Source organism: Sus scrofa, chromosome 3, assembly GCF_054392235.1.
Source record: "Sus scrofa isolate SSC_HxYL_T2T_F1_AM1 chromosome 3, Sscrofa_HxYL_maternal_Yorkshire_Landrace_v2.0, whole genome shotgun sequence".
NCBI lineage: Eukaryota > Metazoa > Chordata > Mammalia > Artiodactyla > Suidae > Sus > Sus scrofa.
The window spans coordinates 124,224,622-124,243,621 of NC_139385.1; the positions used below are offsets into that span (position 1 = coordinate 124,224,622).

Here is a 19,000-nt window from a genome sequence, read left to right on the forward strand (position 1 = left end):
GAATTTCGATTAGTCAGCCTGCAGGTGCTCGCGGGGATCCGGGCCCCGCCCACCGCGTACCCGGCGTCGGGCGTGGTGAGGGGCGGTGCTAGGGCGTCCCGGCGGTGGACGGGCTGCCCCAGGACCCCTGCGCCGGGCAGATCGTAGCGACTTGCGAGCGGCCTCCCAGCCTGCGGCCGGGGTCTCGTGCCTTTGCGCCTCCGGCTTCCGCGTCGAGGTCGCCGGCGCTGCAGCCTCTCGTAGGGCCCAGCGGGCTCCCCCACAGCCGCCATCTTGGTGAGGGGCAGCAGCCCCCTCTTTCCTCCAAGCCCGCCCCGGCGCGGAGAGTCAGGCAGCCTGGCCAGAGGCCCCCAGCCCCTCGGTCACACACAGGACACAGTCACTCACACAGTGACGCCCCTCCAGGCCCACAGTGTTCAGCCACTCACAGTGGTCCTCACGCACTGGACACAGTCATTCACACTGTGACACGTACTGTGATACTCAGTAGGTTTCAGCTACTGAGTGAGAAGCATTCTGCACAGAGTCACACACACGTAGGTTAAAGTCACTCTTAGAGTGTCATTCCAGGATGGCTCCTAGAATCCCTGTCACGAGTACAACAGATACTTGCTCATCAGCCACTCTGTACCAGGCACTTGGGATGCTGTTCCTGTCTTCACTGGGATATGGAAACAGGTAAGTAACCTGCTAGAGCAGTGGCTCTCAACCTTGACTCAAGATTGGAATGTCTGTGAGTTTTTAAAACTACGAGTGCCCAGCCATCCTGCACCTCCCCCCACCACATAGTTGGTCTGGAGAGGCACCTGGCTATTAATATCATTTAAAAGCTCTCTGGGGAGTTCCCGTCATGGTGCAGGGAAATCAATCCGACTAGGAATCTTGAGGTTGCGCGTTGGATCCCTGGCCTCGCTCAGTGGGTTAAGGATCCAGCGTTGCTGTGAGCTGTGGTGTAGGTCGCAGACCTGGCTGGGATCTGGCATGGCTGTGGCTGTGGCCAGCAGCTACAGCTCCGATTAGACCCCTAGCTTGGGAACTTCCATATGCCGCAGGTGTGGCCCTAAACAAAGACAAAAAGACAAAAAAACAAAAACAAAAAACACAAACTCTCTGGAAAACTCAAATGTGTAATCAGGGTTGAACCCCTGGAATAGAGCATGATGCTAAAGGAAGTACTAGCTGCACTGAGAGCCCTGGGGAGTGTGTCCAGGCCTCATGGGTCAGTAGAAGCTTTTCCACAATGCAGGGTGCTAACCACTACAAGATCACACCTTTTTTTTTTTTTTTTTTCTTTTTTCTTTTTTTCTTTTTAGGGCCATACCTGCAGCATATGGAAGTTCACAGGGCCAGGGGGTTGATTTGGAGCTGCAGCTGCTGGCCACAGCCACAGCAACACCAGATCCAAGCCTTGTCTGCAACCTTCACTGAAGCCCATGGCAACGCGGGATCCTCAACCCACTGAGCAAGGTCAGGGATTGAACCCACATCTTCATGGATACTAGACAGGTTCATAACCCACTGAGCTACAACAGGAACTCCTGAGAAAGTTTTTCCAGATGTTAAATGACAAGACATTTAAGATGAAATCAAAAATATCCCTAGGAGTTTCCACAGCAAGGTGGAGGAAGGGAGAGCATAGCTGTTCCAGGAGAGGGAACAGCACAACCAAATCCTGGATGCGAGAGAAAGAAATTTGGTGTTTCTAGGGCATATGAGGTGGTCAAGAACCAGGTTGTGGGCAGCCGCATAAAGGATGTTAGAATTTATCCTAAACGTGGAGGAAAGCTATCCAAGAATTCTGTGAAGGAGTGGGTGACATGATCAGAGTTACGTTTTAGAGGAATCATTCAGGCTACTCGGAGAATGGATTGGAGAAGGATGAGAATGGAAGTAGGCCAATTAGGAGGCTGTTAACGGAACTTAGGCGGGGACCGTGACCACTTGGACTGGGGGCAGCTCAGGAGAGGAGTGAAGACAGGAGGCAGAATTGATAGAACTTGGGAGTATGTTGGAGGTGGGGGAAGAAGGAGGAATGACGAGTGACCCCCAGGTTTCCGACAGCACAGGTTCAAGGATGCATAATGGTGCTTAACCCTGGGATACGGGAAGCGGGGGTGGGGAGAGGAGGTTTTGAGGAGGAAGATGATGCATTCTGACTCTGACACATAGAGGCTGGGGTGCTGGTAGGTATTCTAATTGTATTGTCTTTGATTCTGAATTTGTCTATTTGGCATCCATTAATCACCAGGCTAAACTAAGAGCTATCATTGTTCACATCTCCCCTGTAATCCAGAGGCCATACTCTGAACCACTTCCTTTATCCACCTCTCACACACCAAACCAGTATTTCCCCTGTCCTAAATCAACCCAGGGCAGGGACCAGACAACTAAGGACAGTACCTATTTCCCAAAGCCCTCTGAAGTTATTCACACTAGCCAGCCCTGAACTGTTTCGCTACCCCAGCTTGCTTTCCTAGCTTGATAAAGACTGCGACTTTGCCTTCTCCTTCTCCCTTCCTGCCTTTTGCCCTATACTGATGCCACCCTCTGTGGTCCTGCGGTGAGCTGTGCCTCTTCTTTCCAAGGGAACTGGAACATTAAACTTTTCTTCCAGTGGCATTGACCTCGCTGTGTTGTCATTCAGTCACCTTTAAAAATTAAGATCTAGCACATCAGTAGGCTCTTCAGTTCATGAAGTGGTCCGAGGCCCAGAGATTGTTTTTTTTTTTTGGTCTTCTTAGGGCTATACCCATGGCATATGGAAGTTCCCAGGCCAGGGGTCGAATCAGAGCTGTACCTGTGGGCCTATACCACAGCTCACAGCAACGCTGGATCCTTAACCCACTGAGCAAGGCCAGGGATCAAACCCCCATCCTCATGGATGCTAGTCAGGTTCATTACCGCTGAGCCACAACAGGAACGCCAGAGATTGGAATTTGAGATATGGTAGTATTTAGACGAGGTATTAGCTGCAGGATTGCTATAACAAAGTGCTACAAACCGGTTGTCTTGAACAACAGAAATTTATTGTCTCACAGTTCTGGAAACTAGAAGTCCAAGGTCAAGGTGTGAGCAGGATTGGTTCCTTCTGAGAGCAATGGGGAAGAATCTGTTCCAGGCCTCTCTTCTGGCTACTGGTGGTTTGCTGGAAATCGTCAGCATTCCTTGGCATGTAGAAGCTTCCCCCGATCTCTGCCTGCATCTTCACATGCTCTTCTCCTTGTGCGGATGTGTGTGCGTTTGTCTGTGTCCCAGTTTCCCCTTTCTATGTAGACACGAGTCATGTTGGATCAGGGGCCCATTCTATTCCAGAATGACCGCATCTTCACTAATTATATTTGCAACTACCCGATTTCCAAATAAAGTCACATTCTCTGGTATTGGCATTTAAGACCTCAACGTATGAATTTTTGAGTGACACGCTTCAACCTGTAAGAGAGAGTGATGGAAGCTCCATGAACCAATGAGCAGCTGGGGAGTGGGAGAGAGTTCAGAGGGACTCTGATGCATGAATTAAGTAGAAATGATTAGGGAGAGAGGAATGGTGTTGCCGAAACCAGTGATACCATGATCCGAGGAGGTCGTGTCCAGCAGTGTCCACCTGTCCACCACCGGAAGGAGGACAAGGTGACCTTGTTGTTGTGATGGTTGCTGATGGGAAGGAGCTGATGGGGAGGGAGACGTTGACGATTCCAGAGAGATTAGAAGTTATTTCATCCAAAGAGCTAAGTCCTTGAGCCAGTGGATAAGGATGTAGACTGAAGCTTAGGGGGAGGAACTGGCCACTGTGAGACAAGTAGGCGACACTGCATTCTGACCACACAGCTAGAGCTACACCCTGCAGCACTGTGCTGGCCAACAGGTGCCACCATCACCCTGAAGATGATACTTTGCCCAGGCCTCCCCTCCCCCACCCCCCTGTCTCATACGCAGCCACTTCTCAGTGATGGGCAGTCGCAGTGACAATCACACACTGATACCTTCACTGGAAACCACCCGTCACAGCGATCGCTTGAGCAGCACAAACAACTCAGGAAGGGTTCACCCAGATACCCTGACACACACCACTACTCCGCTGTACCGTCACACACCTGGTCAGTGAGTCGCGAATGGGCCATACTCTCTCAAGTACTGTCATACTGGATAGCCAGCCCCCCAAACAGCCCCTACGGTGTCACAAGTCCCTTATCCACACAGCCACAGACGGTGTCACAAGTCCCTTATCCACACAGCCGCAGACGGCAGTCACCATCACAGCCGCTAACAGTAAGTCACAGCAGGCAGTGTCGCCCCCAGTTAAACGTGCTTCTCATACCCACCAGCCTCCTCCTCTGTCTCTGCCTGCCTCTGCAGTTCACACACGCACACGCGTGCACTCGCCAGGTGTGGACCGCAGTGGGCCAGGGTCTGTGGGAAGGGCCGGCCGGGTGGGCCCTGCCCGCGGCGCTGCGCTCCGGACTCTGCCCGGGCCAGGGCGGCGGCCGCAGCCGGGAGGGCGACGTGGAGCGGCCACGTGGAGCGCCCCGGGGGAGGGCTGGGCGGCGGGAGCCGAGGCGCGGCGACGGCGGCGGCGGCGGCGCACAGCCTCGAGCGACGACCGAGCGGGACCCCGGCCCGCGCCGCGCCGCCGCAGGTGGGTGCGGGTCCGGCCCCGGAGGGCGCCCCGGGCCAGGCGGGCTGGGGCCAGGGACGCCGCCACGGGCCGCCGGGGATGCGGCGCATCGCCGGGCGGGACGGCGGGCGGCCTCCTGGCCTCTGGGTCGGATGCTGAAGGCGCAGTCCCTCCGCATCCCCTGCGGCTCGCAGCGCTGGCGCTCGCCTCCGGGCGCCTCTCCCCGTCTCCGAGGAGCGAACCCCTGAGCGCAGGGAGAGGGAGGGCCTGGAACGCGAGGCCCGGGCTCCTTCGCTCCGATGAGGGGGCTTCGCAATTCCCCGAAGCGCTTTTCTCTCGGGTGTCTCATTCGTTGCTGAGTCGGGGATTGGGGGCGGGGGTTGGCAGGGGTTTCGTCCTCGTTTGACAGAGGAAGGAGAGGGGGACCGGGAGGGGCCGAGGTTATCACCCAGCTGGAAGTGGCAGGGGAAGCCCAGCGCGCAGTGTGGGACCCATTTGGCCGTCTAGCCCCTGCCTTTTCTCTTGCGGGGAGGGTGTGTGCTGGAAGTCACAGGGGGCACTGGAGGGGTAAGTGAAGGGAGAGGATTGAGTTCAAAATAACCTCAGACAGAAAGAGCCAGAAATGGAGTGGATGCCCTGTGGGGCGCTAGGCTCCTGTCCTGGAAAGTCCAGTAGAGGCTGCTGACCGTTGACACAAGCAGTTTTTACCCTGGATGCGAGTTAAGAAAAAGAAAAGGCCCCTGCTCCATCCTAGAGTCTGTGAAATACTCAGGGAGCATCTGCTCACTGCTGGTCACTCAGCCTACATGTTTCCATTGCATCCTCCCCAAGCCTCTATGGGATGGATACGCAGTCTGCATTTTTTTAAAGTGAAGGTCCCAGGGCTCAGAGACAATGACACCTGCTGAGAAAGCCATGCTGTCATTGGCACTGTGCGAAGGCAGATTTGATGAGAGGTCTAAATCTAAGGCCAGGCTCTCCTCCCATGCACTGGTGCAAAGGCTTGAAGAAATCGGAGGCTGGAGGGTCAGAGTGTGTGAACGTGTGTGTGTGTGTGTGTTGGGGGGGGGGATGTGTGTGTTTGTGAGATGTGAATAACTATTGAATCATATGACAGTTCTAACCGTTGTGGTGGCATTTGTGTCGCCATTAGGGTAAATTATGCTTATGCAATCGTAGTTATAGAAAATGATTAGGAACATTTTTATTTGACAGGCAGGGGTTCAGTAACAGCTTTATTTCTGTTGCTTACAAAAGCATTTGTAAATAGTTAGAAATGTGTAAGTGTGAAGAAATCACATTATACCAGCCACATTACACGTCACTTGAGGTGCCTAAGCCTGACTTTAAAGAATAGAGGTGGAGTTCCTGTCGTGGCTCAGTGGTTAAGGAATCCGACTAGGAACCATGAGGTTGTGGGTTCGATCCCTGCTCTTGCTCAGTGGGTTAAGGATCCGGTGTTGCTGTGAGCTGTGGTGTCGGTCAAAGACATGGCTTAGATCCCGTGTTACTGTGGCTGTGGTGTAGGCCGGCAGCCACAGCTCCGATTCGACCCCTGGCCTGGGCACTTTCTTATGCCATGGGCGAGGCCCTAAAAAGACAAAAGACCAAAAAAAATGAATAAAATAAAATAAAATGGTAACTTGATATCTGATTGTAGAATGCCCAGGTGAAGATGCTGGGCTGTAACAGAAGTAGGGAGCCATTGAAGGTTTTGGAGCAGTGGAGTTCCAGCAAAGGAAGATTACTCCTATGTGGGTATGGAGGGTTTTCTTTAAATCGAGACAGTGGCAGAGGCCACTGTATTAGACAAGAGACCACTTGTCTAGAGACCACTTGACAAGAGACCACTGTATTAGTTTGTGCAAGGAGTAATTTATTATCTGCTTAATTAGTCACTGTAACTCTGTGTGTCAGGTAAGGACTTGTATTGTCTCCACTAGGCAGGTAAGTTGAGTGAAGGTAATTAACTTACCCAGGGTCACAGGGACAGTGGTAGATCTGGGATTTGCACCTAGGTTTGGCTGGTTCTGTCACTGTGTCCACTATGTTGAATAGTCGCATGCAGGTGACGAATACATAGGATCAAGAGGAAGAGAGCGTGTCAGTCATTCATGTGGCCAGGGTTCAGGACCAGGTCATGCTTTTGAGGGCCCAGTGCAAAAATAAGATTAAGAACTTCAAGACAGAGCCAGCAGAGCATTAGACTACTAAGCCCAGGGCCCTTCTGAGAGCAGGGCCCTGTGTGACCGGCAAGAAGCCATTTCTAATCGTTATGACAACTTGACAGATCACCTCAAGACTCAGTGGCTGAAAACAATAGCACTGACTTAGCCTGTGAGTGTACATTCTGGGCAGGACTGTGGAGATGAGCTCGGTTCTGCTCCATCAGTGTTGGCTCGGGCAGCCTGAAGCCTGGGGCTGGGAATCGCCTGCCGGATTGCTCTCCCACCTGTCTGGCCCTTGGGCCTGGAAGTGAGCAGCTGGAGGCTAGGACATTCGGGGCTCCTCCAGCACCCCTGTCCCTAGGCGCTTTCTCCACTTGGTCTTTCCAGCGTGGCAGACGTCCTCCCAGGCTCCAGAGAAGCATGTCTGCATGTCAGGAGAAGGGGGGATGGAGTTCCCTTGTGGTGCAGTGGGTTAAGGGCCCAGTGTTGTCACTGCAGCTTCTGTGGCCCAGGTTTGATTCCTGGTGCAGGAACTTCCATATGCCATTGGTGCAGCCAAAAAAAAACTGGGATGGGGGAACCAGAACCAAGCATAAACCGTGTCACCTACTATGACCCAGACTTTGAGGTCACATGGGCTCATTTCCCCTCTTTTAAAACTGAGTCACTGGGAGTTCCCATTGTGGCTTAGTGGGTTAAGAACCTGACATAGTGGGGTTTCCATTGTGGCTCAGTGGAAATGAGTCTGATTAGCATCCATGAGGACGCAGGTTCGATCCCTGGCTTCGCTCAGTGAGGTAAGGATCCGGCGTTGCCGTGAGCTATGGTGTAGGTCACAGACACTGCTTGGATCTGGTGTTGCTGTGGCTCTGCTGTAAGCCCGCAGCTACAGGTCTGATTTGACCCCTAGGCTGGGAACCTCCATATGTCTCGGTAGCAGCCCTGAAAAAAAAAAAAAGCAAGGCACCTGACATAGTGTCTGTGAGGATGTGGGTTCAATCCCTGCCCCTGCTCAGTGGGTTAAGGATCTGGCATTGCCGCAAGCTGCAGCGCAGGTCGTGGATGCAGCTCAGATCTGGCATTGCTGTAGTATTGCTGTGACCGTGGCAGTCCAGAGCTCGAGGCGAATTCGACTCGAGCTATTTCCCACAAAAAGGAATCGGTAGATATGTTTTTCGAACCAGCACAGTTGGCCCGGCTGAGTGACTGGATTTGTGGGATCTGATGGGTGCTTCTCCTTTATGCCTGAACCGATACCACCAGAGTCATTCTTTGTAGTTTCCAAATGTTGTCTTTGAAAAGGCAGCTCCTAGTGATGATAACCCACTAAGCCTGGAGAATAGGTTCTGACAGCTCTGAGGGATTTAAATTACTCCAGTGCCTCTCGTTGGCCGAGGTCCTGGCCATAAACAGATGCGGAGGAGGAAGCAATTCGAGCGTAACCAGGTGGGGAGACCAGGACGGTGGCTTGCGTGAAGCCACTGCAGAGCAGTCCGGATAAACTTCTGGAAGGAAAATGCCTCACTGTGTGACCAGACACTGCGCCCTACGAGCCTGGTCTTGTCTAATCCTCACCACACCCCAAGAGGTGCTCACACCGCCTCACGTTACAGAGATTCCGAAACAGAAGTCACAGTGCGTTGCAAAGCCTGGATTTGAACTTAGGTATCTTGAGGTTAGGACGCCTCCTCTTTGGGCTATGCCACCTACTGCTGAACGAGCCTGTGTGTCTCTGACTTTGTCTTGATCATTGTTTTAACATATGTATCTTTTCCTACTTGTACATTTGCAGGCTGTAAGAAGGAAAAAGGATATGTCATTTCGACTTAGAAGATAGAAATTCACATATCGTAGGTGCTCCACAGATATTAAAGAAATGAAATCATTTGTCCTTGTCCTCAAACTTACACTTGCCTTCCCTACAGAGGCTCACCTTCCTGGTCTTTGTCACCAAAGGTCCTGCCTTCTGCTGGGGCTTCCTCTGGTGTCTTCTGTGGCACCCAGTCCCAGGATCCACACCTTCAGGCGTTCTCCTTTGGGCCTCTTCAGGCCGGCTGGTCCCCCTCCTTCCACCTTAGAGCCTGGAGCCCTCAGCCCCCCCCCCACTTCAAACCAGCAGCACTCTGGATCCCAAGAACTGGGCGAGGCGGCCCTCCTGTCCCCTCACCTAGACCGTCCCGAAGCCACTGCTTCCTAATCCCCCAGCCCCCTGCGTGCAGGGCCTCCTCTCAGTCCTCACCAGTTAGACACCTAACTCTGCAGTGCTTGGATTTTCCACTCAGGCTCCATGGAGCTTCTATGGAGATAGTTGTGTCTCCACCCTACTGAACACCCAGACAGCTCTGAGCCTCATTCTCTCCAGTCCTCTATCACTTGTCTTCTTGCAAGTGACTCACGGTGTCTTTCATGATACAGCAATTTAAACTTTTGATATACTCAGATCTCTCCATTTTTCCTTTAAAACTTATGAATTTGAAATAATCTATCACATTAAGTGGCTCTATCACATACTATGATTTAGTACTTAGCCATTGCCTAAATGTTACACATGCAGGTTTTTTTTTTTTTACAGTTCTTTGACTAATATCAATAGCACGGCTATAAATGTCTTTATAATTTCTTTTCCATTTGTGTTCTTCCTTATGTAATCCCCAGGGTGATACTGTTGGGTCACAGTCGTATGGCAGTTAATACACATTTGCAGATTGTGCTCTAGAAAGAGTTTGTAGTTCCTCAAACAATATAGGTTAATACTCACGACTTCAATTTCTTCAGGGCTTACAGGACTATTCAAGTTTGCTATTTCTTTTTTTCAAATATATTTCACATTTCTTTTGCTAAATTTATTAAGTATTTTATTCTTTTTTGTTGCTATTATAAAGAGAATCGTGGGGCGTTCCCCTGGTGATGCAGCAGAAATGAATCTGACTAGTATCCATGAGGATGCAGGTTCCATCCCTGGCCTCGCTCAGTGGGTCAGGGGATCCAGCGTTGCCCTGAGCTGTGGTGTAGGTGGCAGATGTGGCTCAGATCCCACATTGCTGTGGCTGGCTTAGGCCAGCAGCTGTAGCTCCGATTCGACCCCTAGCCTGGCACCTTCCACATGCCATGGGCACGGCCCTAAAAAACAAAAAAACAAAAAAAAAAAAAGAGAGAGAGAGAGAGAATTGTGTGTGTGTGGGGGGGTGGGCATTGGCCATGCCTGTGGCATGCGGAAGTTCTCAGTCCAGGGACTGAAACCCAGCCACAGCAGTGACAACGCCTAATCCTTAACCCCTAGGCTACCAGGGAACTCCATAAAATTTGCTCTTTCTTTTGGTGTCAGTTTTGCTGTTATGTTTTTCTAGGAAAATGGCTATATCTGCTAGTTTACAGATTCCTATTTTTGTAGTTATGTTCCCATTTTCATTGCCAATGTCGTTTATTTGTGCCTTTTCTCTTTGTTCCTAATGAAAATTGTCAGAGGTTTGTCTAGTTCATTCGTCCTTTTAAAGAAACAACATTGTTTGGATTTATTACTCTATTGTATTTTAAATTTCTTCTACCTTTAATTTCATTCCTTTTAACTTGTTTAAGTGTATTCCCTTTTACTAGCTTCTTGAGTTGGAAGCTTAACTCATTAACTTTTAGCCTATCTTCTAATATAATTTTTAAGTCAATCCATTTTCCCTGTAATACTGCTTTTGCTATATATCTTTTTTTTTTCCTCCTCTCGGAAGTTTTTAGTAAAAGGCGAAAGATTTATATGATTTGAAGGGAAACATGAGTAAGAGCATATATGCATCTTGTTCTGATGTATATTTTCCCAATATTATCCAATTCTAAGTATTTAACAATTTCCATGACAATATTCTTCTCTGAGTCATATGTGTGTCTTTAAAGTTTTTTATATAAATGAGATTTTTTTACGTCATTTTTGTTATTGTTTCCTAATGAAATTGCATTTTAGTCATATAACAGTATGAAACTGATTAATATTCATTGAGTCACATTCTTTGGCCCAGTGCTTGTCAGTTTTTATAAGTAAATATTGTACATGCGTTGAGAAGAATGTGTACTTGCGAAGTGATTGAAGTTGGGGTCTCTATTTCTTCACTAGCTCAGGCTTAGTACGTGTTTTATTCAATCATCCACATTCTTACTAATTTTCAGTCTGCTTCATCTTTCAAGTACTGTAAGAGATCTGTTCAATTCTCCCACCACAGTGGCAGATTAGATTTTTCTGATTGAGTTTATGCTCATTTTCCCACAGACTTTGTTTTAGAGCAGTTTTAGGTTCACAGCAAACTAGGTTCATCTGGCTTCTGCCCCCCACATGCACAGCCTCGTCTGTTATCGACATGTCCCCCCCGAGTGGTACCTGATGACCTGATGAACCTGTACTGACACATCAGAATCATCCCAAGCCCATAGTTCACTCTTGTATCGTACATCCTGTGGGGTTTGAGCAAATGTGTCATGACATGTTTCTTTCATTCTAATATCAGGCAGAGTATTTTCACTGCCCTGAAATCCTCTGTGCTTTGTCTGTCCATCCCTTTTACCCCTGGGCAACCACTGATCTTTTTACTGTCTCCGTACTTTTGCCTTTCCCTTAATGTCATGTAATTAGAATTACACAGTGTGTAGCCTTTCCCGATTGGCTTCTTTTCCTTGGTAATATGCATTTACGATTTCTCCTTGTTTTTTCATGGCGGAATAGTTCATTCCTTCTTAGCCCTGAATAATAACAAATCCTTCCCTGGAAGAGTATCGTGGTTGCTTCCAAGTTTTGGCAATTATGAGTAAATTGCTCTAAACATCTGCATGCGTGTTTTTGTGTGGTCGTACGTTTTCAGCTCCTTTGAATAAATTCCAATGAGTGTGATTGCTGGATTGTAGGGAAGGAATATGTTCAGTTTGGTGTGAAATCACCTAGCTCTCTTCCAAAGTGACCATCCCATTTTAGGATAGGGGGCTAATCAGAGCTGTAGCCACCGGCCTACACCACAGCCACAGCAACTCGGGATCCGAGCCGCGTCTGCGAATTACACCACAACTCATGGCAACACCGGATCGTCAACCCACTGAGCAAGGGCAGGGATCGAACCAGCAACCTCATGGTTCCTAGTCGGATTCGTTAACCACTGTGCCATGACGGGAACTCCTGCTTACTATCCTTATCAGCATTTGGTATTGTCACTGTTCTGGATTTTGGCCATTCTCACAGATGTATAGTGTTCTGGCAGTTTTTATTTTAGGTATTTTGAGGCTATGTTATTAGATACATGTAAGTTCAGAATTATTATATTTTCCTAGAGGATTTAACTTTTGTGCATTTGTAGCGACACTCTGTTACCTACAATAACACTTTGCATCTTAAAGTCTATTTAGTTTAATGTCAAGAAAGCTATGCCAGCTTGCTTTTCTCTAGTATTGTTTTATATATCCTTCTTCCACTCTTTTGCTTTCAGTCTTCCTGTGTCTTTACTTTTTTTAGGTTAATCTCTTGAAAATTGCACGTAACTTTATGTTGTTTTGTATACCTTTAAGTAATCTCCATTTCTTAACTGATGAGTTTATACAGTTTATGTTAATTATGATTACTGATATACTTGAATATATTTTTACCATCTTATTTTGTGCTTTCTGTTTGTCATCCTTTTGAATTATTTAATTAATTTTTAGTTTTTTTTTCTCTTTCTCTGCCTTCCTTTGAATTGATTTTTTAAAAATTCCATTCCTCCCACCAAAAAAAAAAAAAAAAAAAATTCCATTCCCTTTTTTCTCTGCTGGTTTGAGGCCAAACTTTCCATTTCTATTTTTTTTGGTGGTTATTAAAAATTTACATGCATATTTAACAAAGTTGATAGGTGTGTCTACTCTCTTCCCAAATAACCATCCTCACATCTTTTTTTTTTTTTTGTCTTTTCAGAGCCACACCCGTGGCAAAGGGAAGTTCCCAGGCTAGGGGGTCGGATCAGAGCCATAGCCACTGTAACCTATGCCACAGCCACAGCAACACAGGATCCGAGCCACATTTGTGACCTACACCACAGTTCATGGCAACGCCAGATCCTTAACCCGCTGAGTGAGGCCAGGGATCGAACCTGCATCCTCGTGGATACTAGTTGGGTTCATTGCCACTGAGCCATGACGGGAACTCCTCACCTTAATCTTAATGTTGTCTGATAATGTAGCTCAGTCCACCCTTTTCCCCCATATATTAACATAATTGTCACTGTTTAATAGTCTTCGGTTTTTCCACGTACTTTCTGATTTCTTTGTCTTCAACTCAGTGAACCACATTCTGGATCATTTATGCAGATCTCTCTTCCAGTTCACTATTCTCACATCATCGGTGTCTAATCTGTTTGACTTAACTCATTGCATTTTTTAAACAGTCTGTTTTTCCTTTTTATTCGTGTAAGTTACATTTTATATTACAGCTGTTTGAATCCCAGCTCTCTGTAGGGCACCTCCTCTTGGTCTCTTCACACAGGGCAGGCTCAGGCTTCCACTCTGCTCTCCTCTCCTGCACAAACCACTGAACTGATATTTCAAGTTCGGTTGGTTTGGTTTGGCAGATGCTCTCAAGGCAGAAGTTGACTTTAAGCACTGTTTCCCCCCCAGGGATTACTGTTTTCATCGTGCTTTTGTACTCTGGCTAGTTCTTAACTTTCTTGCCAACTCAGTACATTTAAAAAGATGTATTTTATGTGCTGTTTTTATCCAGCTTTGTGGTAACTTTCATTTATTCTCATACTCGCAGACACGGAAGTCTGTCTATTTTTCTAGTCCATCCTTTCACTGAGGTGTGTTCACTGTGATGGGACCTCCGAGAGTCTCCAAGTGGTACGGAGAGCTCAGTTCTCCTAACTGCCTCCCTGGGATGGGTCCAAGACTTTCTTCTCTCCTGGCTACAGCAACTAAAGCCCAAGGATCTGTGTTGCTAGCCAAAGTTCATGACCACTCTTATGGCAGCTGTGGCTTGTGTACTAGCTGGTCACACCAACAAACTGCGTAGACTCACTCTATCTTTTGGGAGCAACGTGTGCATAGAAAAATGGAGACCGTTTCTTTGACTCTCGGTAGCTTCACCTACTTATAGACGGTCATGTTTTGCTGCTTCCTTCTCAAGGCAGCTCTACTTGGCACAGCCGCAGCCATGTTCCCACATGTATTTGCCCATCGGCCAGATGCTCAGCGGCTGTAGGAGGGATCTCTTGGAAGCTGATGTCTTCCCTTGCAGTGGTTCTGAACCTTGTCAAGGTCATGGAACTCTTTGAGCATCTTCTGAAATCTCTGTGCCTTTCTCCAGGCAAGTTCAATGCCAGCCAGAGTGCAGGGTACCATTTCACAGGATTCCTGATCCTCTGCTTTAGCCCATCAAGCACCTGATGATTTGTCTTCCTAGAGATGAGTTTGAGGTCTCCGGCCTCAGCTCTAGATGGCCTCGGCTCCCGCAGAAACTCACATGAGGCATTCCCTTGTGGCTCAGCAGGTTAAGGATCTGGCATCACTGTGGTGGCTATGGTTACTGCAGTGGTGCAGGTTCAATCCTTGGTCTGGGAACTTTTGCATGCCACAGATGCAGCCAAAAATGAAAAAAAAAAGAAAAAAAGAAATATAATGAAACTCACATAATATGTACACAATCCTGGGACTAATCAGAAAGCTTCATTTTTTTATCAGTCCTCTGCTTGACTATTTTCAATCAAGTGATTAGGCTGCCAGTGGACAGATACAGTGTAGGTCTAAAGGCAGGTTTCTGTTTTGTTTTTTTCTTTATATCAGGATCTGGTTTTCCTAACTGCATTTAGTAAATAGCAATTCCTGGGACCTCTGTTGGATAGACTCTGATTTGTTGTGTTTTCAAGCCCTACTCGAGTGTAGCCCTATTTCAAGGAGTCTGAGTCTCTTTTGATTTATTCTTCCATGAGTTTTTAATAAATACAAACCAACCATCGCTTTCCTTCTCTGTTTAAGGTTTGGTCTTTTTGTGACTCTGAATTTCTAACTTGGCCTTTTTCTTAACCTCCCTGAACTAGTTTCCATCTGCAAAATGAATGGAATGAACTCACTCAGTCATGTACCTCCAGTTCTCTGAGCACCTGGGGGGCTGGCAGGGCAAGGGGAGTGGGGCACGAAGGGCTCCTGCCTGCAGCTCCGCTTCCCCCAAAGCGGGTCTGCTTTATGGGCTTTACACGCTGGATCTGGAAGAAGATTTGTCTCGAGCAGAGCTCCATGGGGGTGGCTGATGTCCGCGTGTGACTCCTTGCACATGAGTCCCGTCACTGGGCAGCAGGTGGAGGCAGGGAAGAGGCATCTAACCCACCGACCCACCATCCCCGCGGCAGATACCCCTTCCTCTGATTCCCTAACTCTGCTCCTGCTTCAGTTGCAGGAAGGATGTTCCCTTTGACAATGAGAATGTTCGTGCTGCTGCTGCTACCTCTGGGTCAGGCCGCCCCCAAGGATGGCACCTTCAGGTAACGGGACGCAGAGGGCAGGGCCGTGGGCTGGGAGCAGGGGGCGTCTCTGGAGAATTGGAGGGGTGGTGGGCTTCTCAGGGCGTAGGCCCCCTGACTTCTGGATCATCCCCACCACCCCAGCCTCTGTCCTGTGCCTGTTGGAGTGCCCTGTGCAAAGTGGCATTCAGTACATGTTTGCTGGCCTCACTCAGACCCCAGGCACGCCTTTCCAGTGGCGCGCGAAGCTAGAGGCGTGGGAAGGAGCTGCAGTCCTCTTATCAAGACCTTAGAGTAGAAGCGCCACAGAAATAGGGATCATTAGCATATCATTTCTATTGAGTTTTATTGATTAATTTTTGCATTTTTTAGGGCCACACCCATGGCATATGCAGGCTCCCAGGCTAGGGGTTGAATCGGAGCTACAGCTGCCGGCCTACGCCACAGCCACAGCAACACCAGATCCGAGCCACATTTGCCACCTACACCACAGCTCATGGCGACACCGGATCCTTAATCCATTGAGCGAGGCCAGGGATCGAACCCGCACCCTCATGGTTCCTGGTCAGATTCACTTCCACTGCGCCACAATGGGAACTCCTCATTTCTATTTTATTTGAGTATCTCTCGAGGTTCTGTGTATCAGTACTACACAGTGGGTACGCTGGGTGGGGATCAGGGGGCAGATACAGGAACAGCAGCAAGCGCTGGCAGCAGTGACCAGAGTTGCTGTGACAGGTCCTGCCAGCTCTTTGGCATCACATGTCTGGATTAACTTGGGCAAACAGGGATCCCTGTGCAGAGCTGGGAGCAAAGTTTGAGCTTTCCAGGCGAACAGAGAGGCCCTGAGCAGACTGACACTCTAAAGCCAGTACATACGCCCTCCCCTCGGGGGGAAAAAGAGTCCATTTTGTGCCATGGAGCAAGTTGGGTGTGTATAAAACTGGGCAGTGCCACCAGGCTCAGCCGGAGACCTGTCCCTCAGCTCCCAGCATCACAGTCTAAGAGCTGCCACCGTCCAGCTTGGCCTGCCTCCCCCTGGGCTCTATTCTTTGGGTCTCGAGCTTGTGTCGACTCGTGTGGCCTCCTCTGGCCTCCACGTACCTGCATGTTTTGTTGGGATTTTCACTTAACATCTGAGTTTGGAACCTGCAAAGGCAGAGTCTGGGGAGTATGTTTCTGCTTCTGAGGGCACCAGAAGGGCCCTGTCCCCACAAGGTTTGAGGGGACGTGGAAAAGCAGCTCCCTCGGGTCCGGGGAGGAACTCCATGAGCAGCCGTGAGGCCGGCCCTCGGCGAGGCTCTTGCCAAGCTGCTCCTTCCCTCCCTCCTCCAGGCTGGACCCTGACGTGCAGCTCCCGCCTCTGCCCAACCCCTTTCAGCCAGGCCAGGAGCAGCTTCGGTGAGTAGCAGCTGTGCTGGGGGCCTGAGGGTCCGGCCTGGGGCTGCAGACTGGCCTCTCACGGGCTGATTTTCCCCTTTTCCGCCAGACTTCTGCAGAGCTTCCTGAAAGGACTCGAGAGGATGGACGAGGAGCCGGAGCACATGAGCCGGGAGCAGGGTGAGGGGCCGTGGCTGGGAGGCTCAGGGCAGCCAGAGCGGGGACCGACCCCTGCCCCTGGCGCCTCTTCTGATCCGGCCTCTCCTCCTCAGTTCTCCTCTACCTCTTTGCCCTCCACGACTATGACCAGAGTGGACAGCTGGATGGCCTGGAGCTGTTGTCCATGTTGACAGCAGCTCTGGCCCCTGGAGCCGCTGGCTCTCCCACCACCAACCCGGTAAGCCCTGCCGGCTGCGGGCCCTTCTCCTGCGGAGGAGACCCAGCATCTTGGGGCTTTGGTTTTCTTCATCAGGACTCCTTTGGTGAAGCCCCCGGAAAAAGAGGCCCCCGGACTTGCATGGCAGGGAGGGAGGGTCACGGCTCTTGGGAGCATCTCCGGTCACTTACAGACCCTTCCACAGGTGATCCTGGTCGTGGACGAGGTGCTGGAGACCCAAGATCTGAATGGGGACGGGCTCATGACCCCTGCAGAGCTTGTCAACTTCCCCGGAGAGGCCCCGAGGCACGCAGAGCCCACAGAGGCCCTGGAACCACAAGATGCAGGGGGGCAGCCTCTGTTGGCTAAAAGCCCATCAAGACAAGAAGCACACGAAGCCCTGGGTCCCAGAGAAGACGCTGGGGAACAGGTGGAGGCCAGAAGGGAGTCCTTGGAGCCTGTACAGGAGGCTGGGGGACAGGCAGAGGCTGAAAGAGAAGCCCCAGGCCCTGGAGGGGAGTTTGGAGAACAGGTAGAAGCCAGGGACACTGGGGAGGGAGCAGAAGAGCTTCTGGGGGAAACACTGGGGTCCCAGAACCCCCCACATGGGTTTGAGGCTCATGCTGTTCAGCTGGAGAATGATGAGATATAAACCTCAAGGTTCCAGGTTTGCACCCCTCCGAGTCCTGGTGCCAGAACATACGCCCCGAAGGGTGGGGTGTGTTATGTTGGGATGACAGCCGTCTTGGGCCCTCCCCCTGGCCCCAGTAGGTGGCAGGTCTTTCTGTGCAGCTCAGGGAAACGCAGAATGAACCCACCCCGCTGGGCTGTGGATCCACTGGTCCAGCCCCGGCCTCAGGCTGCAGAGGGTTGGGGAGTGGACAGGCCTCTCGGGAGGGCGGGAGGTCAGCTTTCGCGACGGCGGAGTGCAGCTCCAGGCCACAGCCGGCTGCAGACACCCCGGGAACAGAGCTCAGCCTTGCCCTGGGGCCCAGCCACCCCCGGTCCCCCCTGCCCAGTGTCAGACACCCAGTGTCCTCCTGCAGTTCAGGGCAGAGCTCCCCAGCACCCTGTATCAACAATGTTGAGAGCTTGGGACACACTGGGCCTCAGGTTGGGCACTTTATACATTGTGAGTTTTGTCTTCACCATCATTCTCTGACCGGGCGGAATGAGCTCCATCAGTTCAGCACTGTTCCCAAGGTGACACAGCTAATTAAATGGCAGAGCTGAATTCCGGTCCGTCTGCCCCTAAATCCCACACCCTTTATCCCATTCCCTGGCCTCACACCCCTGCCCTGACTCCCATATGGACATTGCCAGGGTCCCCCCAGGCAAAGAACACTTTTTTTTTTTTGTCTTTTTGCCTTTTCTAGGGCTGTTCCCGCAGCATATGGAGGTTCCCAGGCTAGGGGTTGAATCGGAGCCACAGCCACCGGCCTACACCACAGCCACAGCAATGCAGGATCTGAGCCGCATCTGCAACCTACACCACAGCTCACGGCAACGCCGGATCCTTAACCCACTGAGCAAGGCCAGGGATTGAACCTGCACCTCATGGTTCCTAGTCGGATTTGTTAACCACTGAGCCATGACGGGAACTCTGCAAAGGACGCTTTCTGTCATGGGTCACATCTGTGGCTGAGGCACCACCTGAACCACTCAGCGGCTCCAAGGGTAGGGTGGTCGGGCTGGGGGCAGTGCTGGAGCCGTTTTTGGACCTGGGGCTCCACCGGACCACAGAGCAGGCACCCTGCCCACTGGCCTGTCAAGTTGGCTCAGCCACATGGACACTCCTGTGGCCACCGGGCTAGAGTCTCGTGACGGCGCTGGGGCCCAGAGGCACTCTTCCCGTGGCTTGTAGTTATTTGAAGTTTCCCTGCGGTGCAAGGGGTTCAGTCTTATCCCCCTGAAGGAGGCAGCAGTCTGGCCTCTACCCATGCTCCCCCATCCCCAACGCCTGCCCGGCTGCTCTCCCCCTGGGAGAGCTGGGCCCCAGCAAGGGCACAGCTGC

At 50.6% G+C, this 19,000-nt stretch overlaps 2 protein-coding genes and 1 pseudogene across 5 annotated transcripts; 1 reads left to right on the plus strand and 2 right to left on the minus strand.

Annotated features, from left to right (window-relative positions):
* Window positions 1-81: 81 nt before the first annotated feature.
* On the plus strand, window positions 82-18,220 carry CGREF1 (cell growth regulator with EF-hand domain 1). Of its 4 annotated transcripts, none has more exons than XM_085019887.1 (6): window positions 82-678; window positions 15,161-15,251; window positions 16,566-16,631; window positions 16,720-16,790; window positions 16,883-17,007; window positions 17,192-18,220. In XM_085019887.1, exons 1-6 carry the CDS (start codon window positions 669-671, stop codon window positions 17,636-17,638), a joined length of 810 nt encoding a protein of 269 aa, XP_084876013.1. In that variant the 5' UTR covers window positions 82-668; the 3' UTR covers window positions 17,639-18,220. The 4 variants fall into 4 exon arrangements, with proteins under 4 accessions (XP_084876013.1, XP_084876014.1, XP_084876012.1 ...); XM_085019888.1 differs by lacking the exon at window positions 82-678 and adding an exon at window positions 4,237-4,383; XM_085019886.1 differs by lacking the exon at window positions 82-678 and adding an exon at window positions 4,237-4,266.
* On the minus strand, window positions 3,010-4,932 carry LOC146404914 (uncharacterized). The gene is made up of 2 exons (XM_085019936.1): window positions 4,320-4,932; window positions 3,010-3,429 (listed from the first exon to the last, which is right to left on the minus strand). The coding sequence occupies exons 1-2, from the start codon at window positions 4,720-4,722 to the stop codon at window positions 3,425-3,427; spliced, it is 408 nt and encodes a 135-aa protein (XP_084876062.1). The 5' UTR covers window positions 4,723-4,932; the 3' UTR covers window positions 3,010-3,424.
* LOC146404915 (U5 spliceosomal RNA) lies at window positions 10,461-10,549 on the minus strand (annotated as a pseudogene).
* Window positions 18,221-19,000: the final 780 nt, after the last annotated feature.